Genomic DNA, 20,108 nt, shown 5'->3' on the forward strand with positions numbered 1-20,108 from the left:
GTCTTGTCTTACAGTTTGTCGCCCACATGCCAGAGCCCCACTCTCCTGAGCCCATGCAGCCCCTGCAGTCCCTGCAGCCCCCTACAAACCCTTCATCCCTGGAGGTAAGAGAGCCATTTCACACGCAGACTGTTTCTATGGACTGAACATGTTAAGTACCTTTTTCTTTTTTAAAGTCTCTCATCAACAAGTCAATTCACCATAAAACAAAAATACATAAATGAGCCACACCTTTGCACTGGTTGACAAGTCCCTTCATTACCATGAATTCAATGCCACATAAACCAGCAGTTTGTCACAAATACTCACTAGAGCACAAAATGTGTATTAATCCACTGCTAAAAGTAGTCCTCCACTCTTTACTCCTGTTTGAGTCTTGCTTGCTCAAAACTCACTGTTTTACATCCCCAAATTCATACTTTGAAATTGGCACATGATAATATATATATATTCAACTTTATTTCCAGTCCATATAAAAACAATACAATACAAAAACAACAAAATAAAAATAAATACAATACAATACGAGGACACCAAGACGCAGGTATACTCATTGCAGTTCAAAAGTCACTCGTGGTTAAAAAACATACAGACATTTGTTCCAATGTTTCCAAAAACAAGAAGAATACTTTGTATCACTCTGTGTTGGGTCAATTAAGGCCTTTATGATTACATGTTCTGAGTCATTCAATCGACATTTAAATTTGTAGATACAAATTCCTCAACACAGCATGGAAGGTGGGAACATTACGAGTCACAAACGTATTACTCGCACTTGTCCATCTTGGAAACTTGAGCAAGATTCTAAAAGCATCATTAAATGCCACCTGAATCTTTTTCATTTTTGCTTTACTATAACTGCACCACAAGTGGGCTGTATAGAGTACAGTAGGCTCTAAAGAGAGCTGTTTTAACATCATCTGTATACATGTGAAATTTACGTGCCAGCAGCTTGTGCATACAGTTTGCAACACTGCCGCTGAACATCATCATCACCACTTAGGTCATTCCTGAGGATGTGACCCAAATATCTCATTTTGTGCACCACATTTAGCTCTTGGCCTGCCATATACAACAAATATGATAATACTAATACCAATACTAATGCTAATAATATACTAATAATAATGATGATATTGAAAATAACAATCAAAAAAGATTGAAAGTTAATTCTTGACCCTTGAAACGGGGTCAGGAATTAACAAGAACAAGATGTTGTCATTTGAACATATAAGAGCTGGGTCACAATCCCATCTGCTGAGGAACACAGTGTGATATGAACAAAAGCTCCAGGACAGCTACTAAATGGACCATGTGGTGTGATTGTAATGTTAACTTCATTGACATTAACAGCTAACCTTAGTGGGGTTTTTTTGCTCAATGGTTTTCTAATTTCAGATAAAACAAAAAAACTGTGGAATATAAATGGAGTTAATCTGGAGAGAAAGGAAATATGCAATAAGTCTGAGTTGTTCTTTGCTATATAAAGGTGTCTCTGTTTCACCAGTGAAGACCCATCATTTATTAGTTGTCTCTAAGTCTATGTGGGTTGCTTGGCAACGGTGCTGGGTGCTGTGGAGGAAGGCAACACTGCAAACAGAGGCGGCTGCATCCAGCATGTTTCTGGATGTGTGAGCAGTGCTAGGGTGTCACACCACACACTGTACAGTAATGAATCCCATTTTCTGGGTTGAAAAATGCAAAAAAAGCAAAAATCAAATGAGATCAACATGAATTCCTTAACACAACTCAGTTTTTACACAGCCTTAAGTAATCTGATTGCACATTTGTTGGCCTCATTGTTCACAGCGTTTTGCATCGGAGACCCCACTGTGTTGTTTCACCATCCAGAAACATGTTCGTTCTTTTGCATCAGATCCTATATTCCTAAGTAAATTGCTTGCCGGCATCAACCTTTGATTCTGATACAAAACCTCTTGATGGCATCAATACAGAGATGACTCAAGTGCTGCCTGGTATTTGGTGCAGGATTCATATTAAGTGTATGGGGAGAGTGATGCATATAATACACTTTTGGCATTTTATTATTATGGCAACTTAATGTAGCAGTTGTCTAAAATAAAAAGAAATGCCTGAAAGCTACATGAAAATACTATAAAAACAAGTACAGACATTTCATTTTTTTTTGTAAAAAGAAGAAAAGATTTCCACAACAGTAGCAGCCACAACAGTAATACGATCACCTTTAGGATTAAGCTTTGTGTGCAATGCAATTAATAAGCTATGGTCTATTGACCTCAGTGCCTTACTGCTGAGGTAAAGCTGTAGTTACCATGAAGTAGCTGATCATGAAGATGTGAGGATAACTTTTAACTAAATTCAAAATGATATGGGGAGCCATTGAAGGAAACTACAAGAGGGACTTCCAGTGATCAAAGTGAGATCAAATGAACACGAGTAATTGTTTAAATCTGGGTTTAAAAAATAATGAGCTGAATGTTTGCAAAATACGACAGGACCAAACATTTAAAATGCACCTCAAAAGTCAGGGCCTGGTCAAAAGAAAGGCTGGACTGTCTGTTACAACAAGATATCAGGGACTGGTTGATGGCAGAGCCCACACAAGAACAAATAGACCCAGAGCATTTTTTTTATACATTTTAAATTTGTTATATAAACAGTCGTCTAGATGATGGATTTATACTGCTCAAATAGTCTTGGAGAGACACTGGAACTGTTGCAGAATGGGGGACAAAAAGGACCTGAGAGTAATGCTGACAAATCAATTAATAATCCTATAATGTTACACATACAGTTCTTCTCACTTCCTGCATTTGTAATATGTACGTCAATTACAAAAGTGAGAGACTTGAATCAGAGAATGGACTCCTTGCAAACATATAGGTATTGACCTCTATCAAATGTTTGCAGAGCAACCGACCATTTGTATAATTGGAGTTTCAGTCAAATAAATAAAAACAAACATCTTTTGATTTTGTAAGCGGCTGCAGATACAGCATTCCACTTACAGTATGTGCACTGCAAGATGTTTTTTGTTCTGATATAGAATGAAATGTAAATATTTACACATTGGGTATAAATTGGCTTCATGACCACCAGCGGTACCATGTGCATTGGAATGTACCACTGTATGTTTGGCCAGGATCCTCCCTCTGACAGACTCCTCATGGTATAACCCAACAACATCTTAAGCTGCTTTCAATGTCTGTAGGAATTTGACACTCTAGTAAAAACGCACATGAGTGACCAAATAGGTAAACGTGAAGAGTGTTTCATAGCGTTACTGTAAGGAAAGAGTGCTCTCGCCATATGTCACATTTTTCTGAATGTCTAAATTGATCTTAAAACATTCTTCAGGGTCCCTTGAACGAAAAATTTAAATGTAATAACAGAATATATTGGCAATGTTTGAAAAACAGGCAACATCCCATTTGAGCTAGACTGACGTAACCGAGTGCATCGTGTGTCACCTCAATGCCGTAAATTGTGATGAGCCTTTGTTTTGCTAAATATTGGTTAGTTGCAGTTTTAAACTTTAGCAGCTAACGGAGTGAACGAGCAGCACTTGAACGCAGCATCAGGCTCCAGCTTGCTTACACAGAAACACACGCAGCCAGGAGCGTGTGTTTGTCAAAACGTCAGTGTGCTGCTGCTGCGGTGTGTGTGTGTGAATGAATGAATGGTATACACACAAAACAAACCTGCATCGAGGTGATGTTTCGGGGACAGGACCGCGGCCAGAGAGCCGAGCGGAGGATGTAACGCAGCTCCAGAGCCGCTGGGACCGCACGAGGCAGGCTTTAATACAATAGGAACCGCCGAGGAGACGAGACGATGGTGGGGAGAGGAGCAGTGGGTTCCACATACACCCGAGCTTCAGCTTTTTGAAACCACCACTAACTATAAATTTAAAAAAACCTCCAGCATGTCGGATCCGAGTCACTGGTTTGCGGTGCCAAACCACAACAAGTCCCATTTAGTTCCGGGAGCTCTGCTGAAGCGCTCCAAAAGGTACCAAAAGAGTTGGGATACGGGGGGAGGGGGATCAAACACGAGCTAGTTAAACGGTTTATTTCGTCTTTTTTTGTTGTGTTTTTTTCGCAGCTGGTCTTCACAAGCTTTAAATGTTGATGCTTTTAATGGGGACGTTGTGTGAAAACATTCCCAACGTAAGCTAACGTTAGCTCCTCTGTTGAATGCTCGAGTCAACGTTAATCCTGTGTTTGTGCATCATGAGTTTGGGTTGATACAGTTTTTGTCCAGAAAATATCTTATCTGAGAGTAGCTAATGCAGTTTGCTGTTAGCCTAATATCAGCTCTAAATGGAATACTCTCAAAGGGGATGCCTCAGACGATGCATATACTTTTTTTGTTTAAATTGGATGTAGTTTTAATTTCACAGTATCACACCAATGGAAAGTATATAAAAACACGAAAAGGTCTTTTTATATGAAGTAAAGCCCATATTGACACGTCTCTGTTTCTGTTGGTGGTTAGTATTTGTGTGAGGACAGTTACTGACTGCAGGGCATAGTTACATGTTTATCATGTTTACTGTTTGATTGCTGAAGATAAAGCCTGCAGCTGTTCACTGTCTGATAGAGGCCACCACACTGGATGAATGGACTGACCATGAAACGGCTGACGGTCCTCCAGTTAGATGTGGACAAGGGCAGGCTACTAATGATTTTTTATTATTATTGATTAATCTATTATATTTTTGGTTAATAGTCAATGCAATTTGACATTGTATAATAACAGTTTACGCCAATGTGTTTATCTAGCTTGTTTTGTCCGACCAACAGTCCAAACCTCAAAATATTTAATATCTATCAGTAGTTTGTGCTTAGAAGATGACATAAGCAATTCACCTATTATCAAAATAGCTGGTTAACCGTCTGAAAGTCTTATACTCAATTTAATTGAATGAATAATTTCAGTGCTATTGAGAACAGTTCACCCCAGTGTCACAGTCAAATCTGCTGCGCTGATTGTTTGAATGGCATTGGTCAAAATTTGCCCCCTCTTTTCAGGACCAGAGGATTATTTAGCACACTCTCCCGCCCTTTATATACACACACACACACACACACACACACACACACACACACACACACACACACACACACACACACACACACACACACAGAGTCTTGGACATCTGTAGCTCAAGCTGGTCCTGCAGCTGCTGTCGGTGCACACACTCCCCTCAGCTTTGAGTCTGTTGACAGGAGGTTTCCTCTCTGTATTTTGGCTCTCATCAGTTCACCCTCTTCAGCTGACATTGGCCATGCTGGTGTGTCATGCATTTGCTTGCAGATTAAAGTTTTAGTTGCATAAACATCTCTCAAGGCAGAGCTGCTCTGATGGCGGAAATAATGTCATCAGTGGAGTTAAATCTCAGCCGGCAGAGACAAAGAAATCTCGGTTCTTCTTGCTAAGTATCATAAGCCCCGTCTGTACTAGACCATGAAGTGTGTATTTTTGGTTAGCTGCAGAAAGTGTTTAAAGGATTCTCAGAAACCTTTTGTCTGCTTGCGCTTGATAACTGAGATGAATGAGCTCTACCAGCTTGACCATAGTGTGTTGCTGGATGCCATGATTTATGGGGCACGTTTGAGTACCAGTCCAAAGCAGTCTCATGGTTAAGGTGGCTGTGTTTTAGGCAAAGTGCGCTGCAACTTGGCATTTTTCTGATGTCAATAAGAAGAAGAGGAGCAAGCTGATGTTGTGAAGCATCGCACTAATTGCAAACCTCAATATCATTAGTGGAGTAGAGCTGAAAACAAATCTGCAGCTATTTTACTAATAGCTAATTAACAATTTCAAACAAAAATTGTGAAAAGTGCTACACATTGTCAACTGACATGATTTTCTGCTTCTCTTTTTCAAATTTAGTGAACTGAAAATCTTTAGGGTTTGGACTGTTGGTCAGATTTATACATTTCTAGATATCAGCTTGGGCTCTGTTGTTTGGAGAGAGAGACAGAGAGAGAGAGAGAAAATTGATAATTGATATTTGCATATCTTTCCAAAATAAAGTATAGTGTGACTGTGCTGGTTTCGCACTGTGTACAGGTAATCACCATTCACACCCTTGATTACCTGGTGAGTCCATCTGAGGGTAAACTGGTTTGCACTGGTTTGCACTCCATGCTCCGTGTTATTAGCAGTGCAGTAGAAAGGTCTGTGAACACACCCGCAATAATCCTGTTTATTAATTATTAAAAACTAAATTGAAATTGAAATGAACGAACATAATACAAATATGATGTTAATCTGTTGCCTTTGTTTGTTGGGTGTAATAGCTCTCTCCAGTCTCCTTTGTCTATCATGTTGTGTGAAATACCTTTCTTCAAACGATAACAAAATGTATGAAATTCTAAATAACTTAAAAGTGTTTTATGGGAATATTTGTGAGATTTTTCTATAAGAAGTGAAGATTGTAATTGTAGTGCTCAGAAAACTGGACATCCACGCCTATTTCAAACGCTACCAGTTTATAGCCAGAGTACTTCTGGTTGGCACTCAAACACGGGTGTGTTTTGGTGTTTCAGGTTAATTCAGTGCGGTACAACAGTTGCATTTTAGTGGATGACGGACTGGTGTGTCTTCTTAATCTGCCCTCTGTTACTGTCATAAAATGGTTTCTGTGTTCTTAGCCCGCTGCTCAATAATCACACAAACACACACTTTGACTTACTATGACACTTGGATATAAATACAAGCTGAAGAATTGTATGAGTCAAACGTGTAATTATAGGTGGATGAACCAAAATGATTACACTCGGCTTAAAGGAACACACAAGGTTATTTTCTTTCTAGATTGTCTTAAAGTTCAGTTTAACTGTTATAAAACAAAGTGCGAAAATACCCTCAATGCTAACATTTGAGCAGTGAGGCAGTGCTCTGAGCGACAGTTTTAGGTTGTTAATATCAACTTAGGGGTTATGACAAAAATAAGGTCATGTTGTTGTGCACAAGGATTGGTGCAGAGATAATTAATGTAAGAAAAACACTGCAACTCGCATTGCAAAATAGACAGAAACATGTTAATAAACCTGCATAGCTTAGTTTATCCATGTGACCAATGGGAGGCTGTTTTAAGTTAACCTGGGGGGCAACCTCTAAAACATATTTTCTAATTTAAATTTTAATTCCACAAAGACATTTTCATAGAGATTTAGTTGAGCGATGCAGATGAGTGTTTGGTGATGAGGCTTGCAGTCGGTGTTGACATCTCTCTTTTTTCCCCATTTGTGCTCCAGCTGTCGCAGCAGCAACAGGAAGAGCCTCGGTGTCGGGACGCCGTCGCCCACACTGTCCCGGCCGCTCTCCCCGCTCTCACTCCACACTGGTAAGATCGTCCTTGTATCCCTTTAAGCCCAACAAGCCCCAACCTGACCGGTGTTAGCATTGGCGTTGGCTCTACTTCGGCTGCAGTGTCATGTAGAAACACACTGCACATTGGCCAATCACAGTGATGCAAGTGCACATAAAAGCTATAATACCTGGTAGCATTGTGCTCATTTACGTTTCATAATCTTGCCCCAAAATTTAAAAAAACTGCAGTGTCATGTCTTGGCATTTACATAACTGTTTCACTGTATGTTTTGGTCTGTATTGAACTGTGCTTTGAAGAAACATGTTCACAGCAACACAGCATTATTTGGCTGTACTGAACGCGTTGTTAGAGATGTAGCTGTCAGCAGGTGGTTGTTGGTGAAACCAGTCGGACAACTTTTGTTATTCGAACTTAGCAGGATGGACTCATCTGTGCTCTTCTGCATGTCCGTACTGTTTACGAACGGATTGAGATATTGTTAAATCAGCCCAGACCAGTGTCAGTATTTGATACTGATACTGTCATGCCCAATTCGTTTATGTGCCTTGTTTTTATTAAGTAGATTTAATTGCCATTTATCTTGTCTGGAGATAAAATTGTGAGCTTCACACAGGTTTTATGTGAACACACACTCAGTCCTATCCTTGTCGGATATCAAAATTTCACAGTTATTTTGGGATTATTACATCAAATGAAGTTGCAAGTAGACACATCACTGTTTCACATGAGTCATGTAGCATACTGCTAAAGTATCAGCTCCTCTCACGATCATATTTGTCAGCTGTGGGGCACCTTGCCTTATGCTCACTAATACAAGGTTAAGCTTGTTCAACTCTTAACTGTTAAACGACACCAAAGCATCTGGTTGACCCTGAATATTTAGACATATTCAGATGACATGGAGCGATGTGGCTTATGAATAATATCTCGATATTTGTGGCCTATGTCGTGATATATAATATTTTTGTTTTCACACACATATATTTAATATTAACTGTATGATATAACCCTTTATGCATATGATCATTACCAGTAAATTGACCTGAACACTCTGAGGTGGTGTATTATCGGATTGGATTTTGGAAATGTGTTCTTAAATTGGAATAATTATTCACACAATTCAGATACATTTTTTCTATGAAATTTTGCAGGCGGTAGTTTAGATCAATTTATTTAATTTTTTTTATATTTAATTAATGTTTTATTTGATTTTAGTTATTATTGACAGGCTGACTGTCTTATTGAAATAATGTGAAATGCCCATCATGTTCACTGGAAGGTCACCTTTATTTTGAAGTCAGTTCTTGTCTGCTTTTATGTTAAAGGCAGTTCTAACGCACATCCATGCTCATTCGCAACACACACTCAACCAGGAGAGTGTGTCTGTGAGAGGGAGAGAGCCATGGGAGAAGCCGATAAAAATCTTAAGCTACAACACAAAATACATAGTGTGAAGTTGGCAATAATTAAATCAAAATGTAATTTCAGTGTAGAATTGTGTGGCGTTAGTTGGTCAAGGTTCGAGGACACAGAGTGAAACCGAGGGAGGAACGGAAAGAGAGGGATCTTAATGGATGTACTGCAGATGGGAAATTATTTATCATGAAGAAAAGTGCAGTTAATGCCCAAAACACCAAGCAGTGACAAAGTGCGGTCTGCGTTGAGCTCAGCGAGCTGCAGCAATTTAGTTCTGGGCCTCTGCCGAACATCTGGACCAACCATCTGCATTAAAACTTAAATATGTTTAGCTTATCAATTTGGACTAGGAGATGTTCAAAATGAATGTCTGATAGACAATAGAAGTACAGAAAGCATTAAGATGACTGAATGTCTAAATGGTTGTTGTCTTTAGCTTTCTGAATCAACAGCACAGACGGTTCACAGCCTGTTAATGCCGTGAAGCAGCTGCACTCTATGAAAAGAGTTTTGCTCAAGAGCTCCTCATACCAGCAGTATGTGGACGTGCTCCCTTTTGAACTCAATCATGCCGAGGATTATCTAATCACAGAGTGCAGTCGGGCTCTAATTAGGTCTCTCTTGTGTTGTAATTGGTACTACTCAACCACTTGCATGTAAACGAACCACAGTCTCGAGTGGACCCAGACATCCAGACTCTGGTGAGACCAAACTGGATCAGGCCTTGAATTAAGACGCTTTTGGCTTGCTGGTTAATGCTGCCCGGTTTTGCTGTAATTGAGGGTTTGTGCATATAGACATGTCATCCTCTCTAGAACATTTCCACCATGTAGTTTTCTCTTCTCTGTTTTCACAAGTGTATTATTATTAAAGTTATGAATTGTACCGTTAGTAACTTTTGTCTTTTGCTTTTTCAGCTGCGAGCAGCCCTCTAGACAGCCCACGAAATGTGTCGACCAGCGCCTGCCTCAACTTCCCCTTTGCCCGAAGGTATGTGAGCACTGCTCGCTTGAGTTCTGGAGCAATATATTTGTTTTGTCACATTTAAGGAATCTCAAAGGGGGGGGATTTGATCAAAATAATTTGCGACTTTTTTCCCATTGAAACAGTTAATAACACTTAATTCAGCAGTCTGTCATTTTTTAATGATTATTAGCAACGCTTCTTTTAGATAAATATATAACTATATGGGGAATAGAAAATATAATTAAAAAAAGGCGCTATTTAAAAGCAAGTACGCATTGATTTGTTATTCATATATAAATACAAATTTTATTTTTCATTTATGTTAAATGCTACGCTTGCCTGTGGACAAATTCCATTTATTTGCATGTTCCGCAGACCTGCTGTGCACTGACATAAAGATCTCTAGGTTAGGCTCCAGTAGCAATTGTATTGAATTAATTATTTGGAAATATATTAATTTCACAGTATCTCTAGTTTCCTATTAACTATTTTTTATTTACCCTATAAATAAGCTTTTGGGAAATTATTTTTTAAGATTTGGAAACTTACATAAAATAAAGTGTTACCTTACAGAAAGAGACAGAGATTTTAAAAAGATTGTAATTGAAGACTTTCATGTTGTTTTGCAGAATATTTCAATTTAAATGCCATTTTTAACCAACAGCAAATGGTTCTTGTCTGACAGAGAGTGAGGATATCATGGAAATACTGGCTACCATTTAGTTATTTATTTGGGCACCAATCAACATTTTGGGAGTTGGTTCATCAAACCCTGTTGATGAGTTGTTACAGGAACTTCTGTCCGTTTTGAGTCAATGTAGCTCTTGTTTACAAATCATTGATCCTTGTAGTTTGACACCGAACCCTTATTGTACCAAATATACATTTAAAAACGCTAAAATAAATGAAATCTTACTCTGAGGGCTTTCTGTTGGGGGGGGGGGGGGGGGGGGGGTGTGTGTGTGTGTGTGTGTGTGTGTGTGTGTGTGTGTGTGTGTGTGTGTGTGTGCGCTGGGACAGATGCAGAGAAACAGCAGTAAGGTGACTGAGGCTGACTCAGCCTGGAGCATTCACACCTTCCTCTCTCTGCCAGGTCTCCTTACAGCCGACTGCCCACTCGCATCATTCAACCCCGTTCTAATGGCAACAGGCTTGTCCCGCTCCAGGCATGTGTAGCCTACAAGTGAGGCCTTGAAGGCACCCAGAAAAAGTTGTTTAAAACTCCTGAGTAGTTCAGGTGCTCCGTCCTAAAGTACAATGGGAACGAGAGAGAAAAACGACACCTCTGTGAAAGTAGTGTAAAGCACATCATTCTGTAGCGTACTATCAAGAGGAAAGGCAACCTATGATTAAACCTTGGATCTTTAATTCTTTTGACTTCACAAGAAACATTCACAGTCCTATCTTAGGACCTAAAATTCTACATGCAAACGTGTTGTCATATAATCATTGTGCTAAGGACAATAAGCACGTTTTGGCCACAAACGTCTCGCATCCATCATCTGCAGTGCTGCAGTAATAAAAACTAAAAGCCTTCCAAAACAATCAGTGACCTCCTCATTGCTGCTTGAAATTGGGTTCCCTTGATTCATTTTGTTTGTCGGTGTTTAATGAGGCTCTTCAATTTCAAATTCATGACCGAACTGAACTCCTAGAGATAACCAAAGTAGATCATTGTTGAAACAGTTAAGATGCAGTTACAGCTTTTTAAGCCTTCATTCATTGAAGTGGTCTTTGTTGTCTATAACAGCACTCTTTAAATTGTTGCTCATTCTCACAGCAAATAGGTTTAATTCTGAATGTTATGGTGCTTTGTGAACCCTGTAAAAGATTAGTGGTTACAGATAATGGATGGATGAATGGCACTGTTGGTGCCAAGTGTTATATCACACAACCTCTAGCTGTTCGATTTGTTGTGGTGTGTGTGTGTGTGTGTGTGTGTGTGTGTGTGTGTGTGTGTGTGTGTGTGTGTGTGTGTGTGTACACACACACACACACACACACACACACACACACACACACACACACAACTGGAGAGAAGATCCTTTCTCTGGTTATGCTTTTGAAGGGGAGATTTGTCTCTGTTATGTAAACTATATCCTCAAATTAATTTAGTTTGCATGTTTGCTTGCTTGTATCTGGGCAAATGAAAACTGGCAAGGAGGGCAACATTGTCAGTACTAATCCCTCAGCTGAATGCCAGGGGTCACAGGATCACTTGCGCAAGATTCCCCAAACTCACTGAAATTCTTTCTTTTGCTTTTCTCTTTGTCTTTGTTGCTGTCGTGATCTCAGTCACATGGCTCGTGCCGACAGGTAGCTCCTTTTTTAATATTCTTTCACCCTGTCTGTTGGCTTTTAAAGCTTGTGTTTCATGTTTTATCTTCTCCGAGAAAATGTCTCCTTTAAGTGAAGGTATAGCTTGCTTAAAGAGCTTTAAATCAAATGAGGACACCGAGCACTGTTATATATAATTTGGATAAAAGGACATTATTTCATGCTCTTGTAGCCACAGGACTCCTCTGTCGCCTGTTATGTAATGAGTTTCACATGTGAAATGTGAACTAATGCCAATGCTGCTGAGGCTTATGTAACACGCATGTCCGTTTCTCTCAGAGCTGAGGGCCGGAGATGGTCCCTGGCATCCCTCCCCTCATCTGGCTATGGAACCAACCCGCCAAGCTCCACTGTGTCAGTAAGTAATCCCAAAACATGTCACCGTCCTCCCCGGTCGGCAATTCTAACACTCCACTCAGTCCAAATAGCACATTCGTTTATGCAATAAGGGAAGGCCAATGGCAAGTCAAGCGATGACAAACCGCTAATTGTTTTCTTCCATCATCTGCTTGAATTAGTCATTTTCTCAGTCTGTGGAACTCGGTGTTAGAAGTATTACACACAGTCTGTGTGTATGCATGTTAATGAGGAGATGAAGTACAGTGTGTGTGTTTCCTTGCTGTTATAGTTATGAGATTAAATACTTAAAGTGACATTATTTTATCACAGTTTTTCAATAAAACCTCACAACACATCTGACGCTTTTGTTTGGTATTCAAAAAGCTTGGCGCAGACCCACAGGTCAGTGGGGACAATGGGGCTCTTCAGTGGCCCTCAGTGCCCTCTTTATTCTAAGGCATTAGAAGGAGACTTCACAGATGCCTCCTCTCGCCCTCTTCTGTTTAGGACACATGGGCCTCAACATTTCACAGAGTGCTGGCAATGTACACCACGTCCCGTCCAGTTTGAAAAGAGTTCACTCAATGTCTCAGGAGACAATGACTTACTCCTGTAAATAACAATGCCTCTTTCATTATTTCATTATTGGAAGAAATGCTTTAATTATTGTCCGGAGAGGGTGTTTAGGTCATCTTTCACTTCTTGACAACTATTTTATGAATGATGACGGTGAAGACTTTAACCTGTTGAATATAGAAATTAAATACAACTGATCCTTCTTTGACTCCGCAGTCCTCCTCGTCCTCCCAGGAGCGTCTTCACCAGCTTCCCTACCAGCCGACTCAAGATGAGCTGCACTTCCTCTTCAAACACTTCCGCAGCACCGACAGCATGACAGACGAGGACGGGCGGCCCTCGACCGTCATACGACCTCGGTCTCGGAGCCTCAGGTGGCTAATCCCGACTTCACCTTGCAATGGAATCTTGTCGGCAAAATAATTGTTTCACTCTATAATGCTACATGTTCATTTTAGAAAATACGTGCTTCTAAAGCCAAACATTTTGATTATTACATCTTCCTCAAATGTTGGTCTTACGTGTGTTGACCATTTTATATATTCCCATGAAAACCACTTGTTTTACAACCCAGTCTGAACCAAGTCCATGCATCTGTTTTATATTGTTTCTTGGCCTGTCATTGAACTAATGAAATTCATATTTTATACAGATTAAATGCAGTAATCCTTCCTGAGGGATTAACTACCTCTCTTTTGCAGAAAACATTTTAGATCAACTTTGGACAACGACTGTTCATGAGGTCCCTGGTGTCCTTATGTACTGGTAGACTGTTAGATGTCAACATGTCTGTGCTTCAGACGCCAAATGCCATGTTTGCTTGTGAATTTTTCATGGTCCTACTGAAGTGCCTCTGATGGTTTACAACATGTCTGTTGGCCGGCTGGCTGGTTGGAGATCTGACTGCCGAGCTGTGTGCTTTTGACAACTTTTGTCTGTTGGCTCCGCTCTGTGCTGTTTGTGCGATGCCTGAGTGCTCTGTGTTCTGGCACCATGGTGTGCTGTGCGTGGGCAATGCTAGCTAACAGAGCGCCTCGGGGATCTAGCTGCTGAACTGTAGTCAAGGGGTGGGGGTTGTTTAGGGGGGCTGATGCAGAGAGCCACGGTAAGCTGCAGCAGTGTGTGTTGGGCAGCAGCCATCCAGTCCAACAGAGGCGTCTTTCATGACAAAAAAAATGGCTTAGGGAGCCTGTTTGCATGTGATAGGTTTTCCCACCATCTGTTCTGTGTGATGCTTCATCAAGCAAGGTTTTTTTTGTTTGTTTTTTTATTTATTTTTTTATAAATACACCCATCTCATCTGCCTAAATACTGAAATGGTGTTGCAGTAAGTGACTAATTGAGTGATGATTCACACTGTTTGGCCACAAGAAACCTCTGCTGTTGGTTTAGAAACATTAAAACCTGACAGTGAAATTGTAGCTTTACCACCTTAAGAGCTGCTGAATCTAATGTTGGCTCACAATATTGCTTTTGGCAGGTTGAGAAATAAAATACAAGTGTAGATGTTGACCTCTCTAGATGACTGTGATGGCTTCGTTGACATAACCACTTTCACACCCCGTTCTAGCTCAGTGGAGTTGTATTTGTTGATGAATTAAAATATACTCATCTGTTGTTTTTCTTTCTGTTGCAGCCCCGGGCGATCGAGTGTCTCCTTTGATAATGAGATTGTCATGATGAACCATGTTTACAGAGAACGTTTTCCAAAGGTACATGCAAGAAAACTGCACATTGCTCTTTTTTCAGTTTATCCGACACACGTGCTTAACAAAACAAAGTTTGATTGTAAATCCACCTGAAAGATAAACTGAAGACATAGTGAAATCTGAAGTGTCTTTAAACTCAAACTAAAAACAGAGTATAGGATAGACACAAAGCTCAGCAGGAGTCTTATGTTATTTTGAATCTCTGCTAATGATCCACCAACACAAATATTATGGGCATTTGGTGCTGCAGAGAGTAAAGAAAATCATAATTACTGGTCCTTTTTAAATGCCTTAACTGTGTGTTTGTGTGCTTGTCCTCCCTGCAGGCCACAGCCCAGATGGAGGAGCGCTTGTTCGAGATTATCACCCACTGCTCTCCAGACAGCTCCCTCCCGCTGGCCGACGGGGTGCTGGGCTTCATCCAGCACCAGTTGGTGGAGCTGGTTAGAGACTGTCTGGACAAGTCCCAGAAAGGCCTGGTGACTTCTCGCTACTTTGCTGAGCTGCAGGAGAAGCTAGAGAAGCTGCTTCACGAGGTGGGGGAAACGGCTAGTTGACTCGGGTCCAGCAAGACTGATGATATGGGTCAAGTAGTATGTGTTGGTTGGGGGAAAAAAAAGATATAATTTAATTGTATATTCCAGCTTTAAGCATCGGCTGATAAGCTGCTACAGACTCTCAGATGTGGTGAAGTTATGAAAGGGGATTGATTGAGCTGGGGTGAAATGTGCAATCAGGCACGTCGCTCAATAACCGTCTGATAGCTAAAGGCACACAAAATAGATCTGGTTGTGGAAATTGTCCATGTTGGTGAGATGTGCTTTTGTCACAGAGCTAATCTGTGTTGTGAAAAATGTTAGTTTCTATAGCAACCTCTTCCCCTGTTCCTCTGCTAGCTGTCAGACAGAAGGCATGGCCGACTCGCTGTACATCCACCTGAACTGATAAGTCTGCTCCCGTACAGTGGAACAACTGCTGTCACACACTCAAACCTCAAGACTCACTTTGTGTGCCAAGGCCAATTTGTTTAAAATGTTATAATACATTTTCACTCATCTAAATTCTCTGTGGCTTTTAATATTTATACAAATTAGCTACTTTCAGTTGGTAAGAGCTGCACATCTGAAGAGTTTTGTTTCATACACTTATTATCTGGTAACTCATGTCTGGGAAATGTCCTCTGGTGTACAGAAAGGGACCAATTTTGGCAGCAAAAACAATTTGCTTTATGAAGAACGCTTTTATTTATTTGTCAACCTCCGGTCATTGCCTACATGCCTGTTACCTCAGCTGCTTTTCTCAAGTGTGCAACAGTTCTGCTGTTTACCGTTTACAGCTCACAGTTTGTAATAAGCAGTAGAACGTTTCCCTTGTTACCATGAACATGAATATTGTTTTTAGGAGTCTATACATACCGGTACATGTTTTTTGGTAAATTCTTGCATAGTATACCTTCTTTTTTTATTATATATATATATATATATATATATATATATATATATATATATATATATATATATATATATATATATATATATATATATAAATAAATAAATAAATATATATATATATATATATATATATATATATATATATATATATATATATATATATATATATATATATATATATATATATATAAATAAATAAAGATTATCTTGTGCATTTCTAGTAACAACGTCTTTCTCAAACTTCCACATTGTGACATTCACATTGGATTGTGGGTTTGGCATGACCGGAGGGTGATTCGATAACAGACATATACTGACACGTGTAGACCATGGTGCTATTGGGAACTTTGGAGAAAGTTCTGGGAATAGTTTGACATTTTAGAGGTGCTGATAGGTTGATTTTTGTTACCTGGACAGAGCCAGGCTACCCGTTGCCCCGTTTCCAGTCCTAATGCTAAGCTAAGCTAGCTTCGTGCTGACTGTAGCCTTATATTTAACAAACAGATGAGAGGAGTTCGATCCTATCATGGTCCAGGCTGTACATGCATATGACTTGTACACAAATACAGAGTATATCATGCAGTGTTTCACTAGTACACATCGTCACTCCAGTCTACAAGAAAGGCTGTGGATGATTCATTGAGACGACTCCACCCACCCAGTTATTATTCTAATATTTCCTCTTGTATAACTATAAGGTGATGTCTTCTCTGAAGAATTTCTGTCAGGTGGCATCTGTTTTCATAGTTCTCTTAATGCCCTACCTATCTGCTTTGAACAAAAAAAGCTTTTTAGTTCCTGTTTCAGAACGAAGCAGAGCTTCTGCTACAATCTTTTTTCTTTTTTTTTTTTCCAGGGGTGGAAAGTGTGTTTCCCCTCTTTGATCAATTATTTTCCACTGACACCACCAAGCCCTGATGACAAAGGTGGTTTGCATCCCTTTTGCACAACCCAATTTTTCATTTGTAACAGTTTTATTAGCATAATAAAAATATACACATTGATGTAGTTGATGTTTTTTATTATAGATGTTCCATGTACGTGTGACAACATGGAAATCACATTTTTTCCCTTTTGTTTCTTTTCTCTTTTACTTCTATTTCCAATTATATTACAAATATTTATTATTAACAATTTTATTTGTAAAAAATTTTTTTTAATTCCACAATGCAACAAATTGTGCAGAAACAGCACCGTATTTTGTCGGAAATTCCGTCATATCTAACGTTTCAACATCATCCTATCTATTAATCTATGCTTGTTTTTTTCAGATCTGTTGTAGTGTTGTTTTCTCTCTCTTGGGTGTTTTGTGAAAAGCTAGTTGGTTGCAGAAATAAACCCTCTTCTTCCATCCTGTTTGTCAGGCCTACGAGCGCTCTGAAAGCGAGGAGGTAGCCGTCATCATCCAGCTGGTGAGGAAGATCCTCATCATAATCTCACGGCCAGCTCGCCTCCTGGAGTGTCTGGTAAGCTGAAGAGGAGAAAATCTCCCCTTAATTGAAAATAAGATTACTGTGACTGAAACAAGTTGAAGTCAGTTCACAATAAAGTCGGACTGAAATGAGGTGCTGACCTTAATTCTCTTTAGAAAGTGGATATGAATTTGATGATCTCTGAAGGGAAGATATTCCTAAACTTTAACTATGCTTTCCCGTCGGTAGAGAAATGTTCTAAATGAAACAGTTGTCATTGACTTATATGGATTGGCCAAAAGTAATTGGGACATTGTTTTTGGAAAAGCATATTGTTGAGCTCCTAAATCTATATTTTTAATGCTTTAAGTATCCCAAGTAGAATTCCATTCACTTCCAAGAAATAACCTAAAAATATCCTTTTTTTTCATTTCCTCTGTACTGTAATAGTTGGAAAATCCAAATGAAATTGGTGTTGGGTTTAAACTGGGATAATCTGTCAAAACCCCTGTAGTATTACAATTACCAATATCTAATACCCTAATAAACCTCTTAACATTTTGATTTAAACTTCACTAACCTTCTGAATCACAGACTCTGGATACAGACCTGATCATTATTATTATTAATTGTCATTTAGCTAGCGGGATGACTATTAGATCAAAAACCTCTTGGATAAGAAGCTGAACATCTTTAAGACTACAGTTGCCTTTGACTTGTACCACTGATACAGATTAAACACTTGCTTTTGCCGTTTCCTGCTTTGAGTTCCGTCTGTCAGGATATTGGCTTCAGCCGGTCCACATTAATGAGACTTGGCTGCTGTTGACAGGAGTTTGACCCCGAAGAGTTTTACCACTTACTTGAGGCTGCAGAGGGTCACGCCAAAGTCGGCCAGGGAATCAAGACGGACATCCCGCGCTACATCATCAGCCAGCTGGGTCTGACACGGGACCCATTAGAAGGTAAAGGAGTTCTCTGTCATGAAGGGAAGTCTCACACATTGTTCACACTATCGTAGCCTGAAATTCAGGTTCAGTCAGTTCAAGAACTTTTGAAAGTTTTACTTTCACATAAACAGCCTGTAGGAACCAGTTTCTGTGCAGAAAGATAACATTTACAATGGAAACCTTCAGTTCACCAAAAATGTCCTAACTGAAGAGTTGGTGCGAGATGAAGATTCTTTGCAGTAATGTTAAACCCTGCCTTTCTCTCTGTTATTTCTAGACATGGTACAGCTTGAACAGTATGAAGCCAGTCCTTCAGTGTCAGTGGAACCAGATGGTAAAGTGGAGGTAAACTTTCACTTTGATTATTACTGACGACCTGTTAGTGTGGACAACATTTGATATATTTAAGATTAGAAATGAAAAGAATAGGTGCACTCTAAACACATATTTTCTTCTTACATGTTCCTTATGTTCCTAAATTATTTTTTAGCCACCACTGATTGCTGTGCTTAATGCATCTCGGGACATTCGATTTTTTTGTAGTTTCCAGTGACCCATTTTAGTGTGAAAAGATACCATAAGTATTTTTACATCAGAGTATTCTTTTGGTTTGGTGGGCTACGGAAAGCCAAGATGTGTTTAAGGTGAAAGTAGATCTCAAAATTGCTATCAAATCTGTCGCTGCAAATTAAGCAGGTTTTATTTATATTACCCCAAGTTCATATAAATGGACAAAATGTGAGAACTACTGTATTTATTCGGTATTTGGACTACAAGTTGGTCCACCGGAAATACTTTATGTAGCAGAACGGTTTCTGGAACATGAATAATACTGTAACAATCCTAATCATCATAATAACAGTATTGCTTCTATTGTGTTGCATTTTTAAGTTGCCCATAAATAGCCACTAGCATCACGTTTCTGCTTCCTCTCTATAGAATAAGGCCCCGCAGACGCTGACACCGACTCGAAGGAAACCTTTTGAGAGTGATTTTGAAACAATTAAACTCATTAGTAATGGAGCTTACGGGTAAGAACAAAAGGCCATTGTATAAGTTTTCATCGTTCTTTCTTGGCATTGTTTATTAGTTCTCCAAAAGATTTGTTACACACTTTTATTTTATTATTTCAGACTAAGAACTACAAAAACTTGAACTCAAGTCAAAAAAGTTTCCTTGAATCTACTGCATGCTACATGTTCCATGCAACCTTTTAATTAAACCATAGCAACTTCATTACTTTCATTCATTATGTATAATTGTCTTGTCGGAAACCTATTTCCTTCTTTTGATCAAACATCCAAAATATCACCTCTTCTAAAAAAAACATTAGTTGAAGTATGGTTTTTAACTAACTATGCAGCAGTATGTTGCCTTAGTCTTTGACTGCGGCTTAATAGACAAAGAGTTTCGTGACTGTCAGAAGAACATAAAACGGCTGTTGAAAGTGAAAAAATCCCAAAGAGAAGAATGCCAGAATTTGACATTTGTCAATTTTTTCCCTCTTTGGCTCGAATGGTGGCTGTGGTTTGGTCATGCCACAGCAAAGGCAATTCCATGTAGATATATCCTATCAATGCAGTCGTAGGTTGAATTAGCATTAGGTGAAGGGAATCTTAATACTC

General features: G+C 39.4%; 1 protein-coding gene across 4 annotated transcripts in view; it reads left to right on the forward strand.

Moving 5' to 3' along the window:
- The window catches only part of mast3b (microtubule associated serine/threonine kinase 3b), a 33,131-nt gene that overhangs the window by 3,031 nt on the left and 9,992 nt on the right, over window positions 1-20,108 (forward strand). The window contains exons 2-13 of one of the 4 annotated variants that reach the window (XM_068734847.1): window positions 15-104; window positions 7,251-7,339; window positions 9,661-9,733; window positions 12,005-12,025; window positions 12,326-12,404; window positions 13,178-13,335; window positions 14,598-14,673; window positions 14,997-15,206; window positions 17,486-17,587; window positions 18,366-18,498; window positions 18,761-18,828; window positions 19,423-19,514. In XM_068734847.1, coding sequence (XP_068590948.1) covers window positions 15-104; window positions 7,251-7,339; window positions 9,661-9,733; window positions 12,005-12,025; window positions 12,326-12,404; window positions 13,178-13,335; window positions 14,598-14,673; window positions 14,997-15,206; window positions 17,486-17,587; window positions 18,366-18,498; window positions 18,761-18,828; window positions 19,423-19,514 — 1,191 coding nt within the window. Of the gene's footprint in view, window positions 1-14; window positions 105-3,607; window positions 3,994-7,250; window positions 7,340-9,660; window positions 9,734-12,004; window positions 12,026-12,325; window positions 12,405-13,177; window positions 13,336-14,597; window positions 14,674-14,996; window positions 15,207-17,485; window positions 17,588-18,365; window positions 18,499-18,760; window positions 18,829-19,422; window positions 19,515-20,108 lie in introns of those variants that run through there. The other 3 variants (XM_068734849.1, XM_068734848.1, XM_068734850.1) reach the window with 3 other exon arrangements.

Source organism: Cebidichthys violaceus, unplaced genomic scaffold (assembly GCF_023349555.1).
Source record: "Cebidichthys violaceus isolate CVI_PGR_0920_01 unplaced genomic scaffold, fCebVio1.0.p SCAF_68, whole genome shotgun sequence".
NCBI classification, from domain to species: Eukaryota; Metazoa; Chordata; class Actinopteri; order Perciformes; family Stichaeidae; genus Cebidichthys; species Cebidichthys violaceus.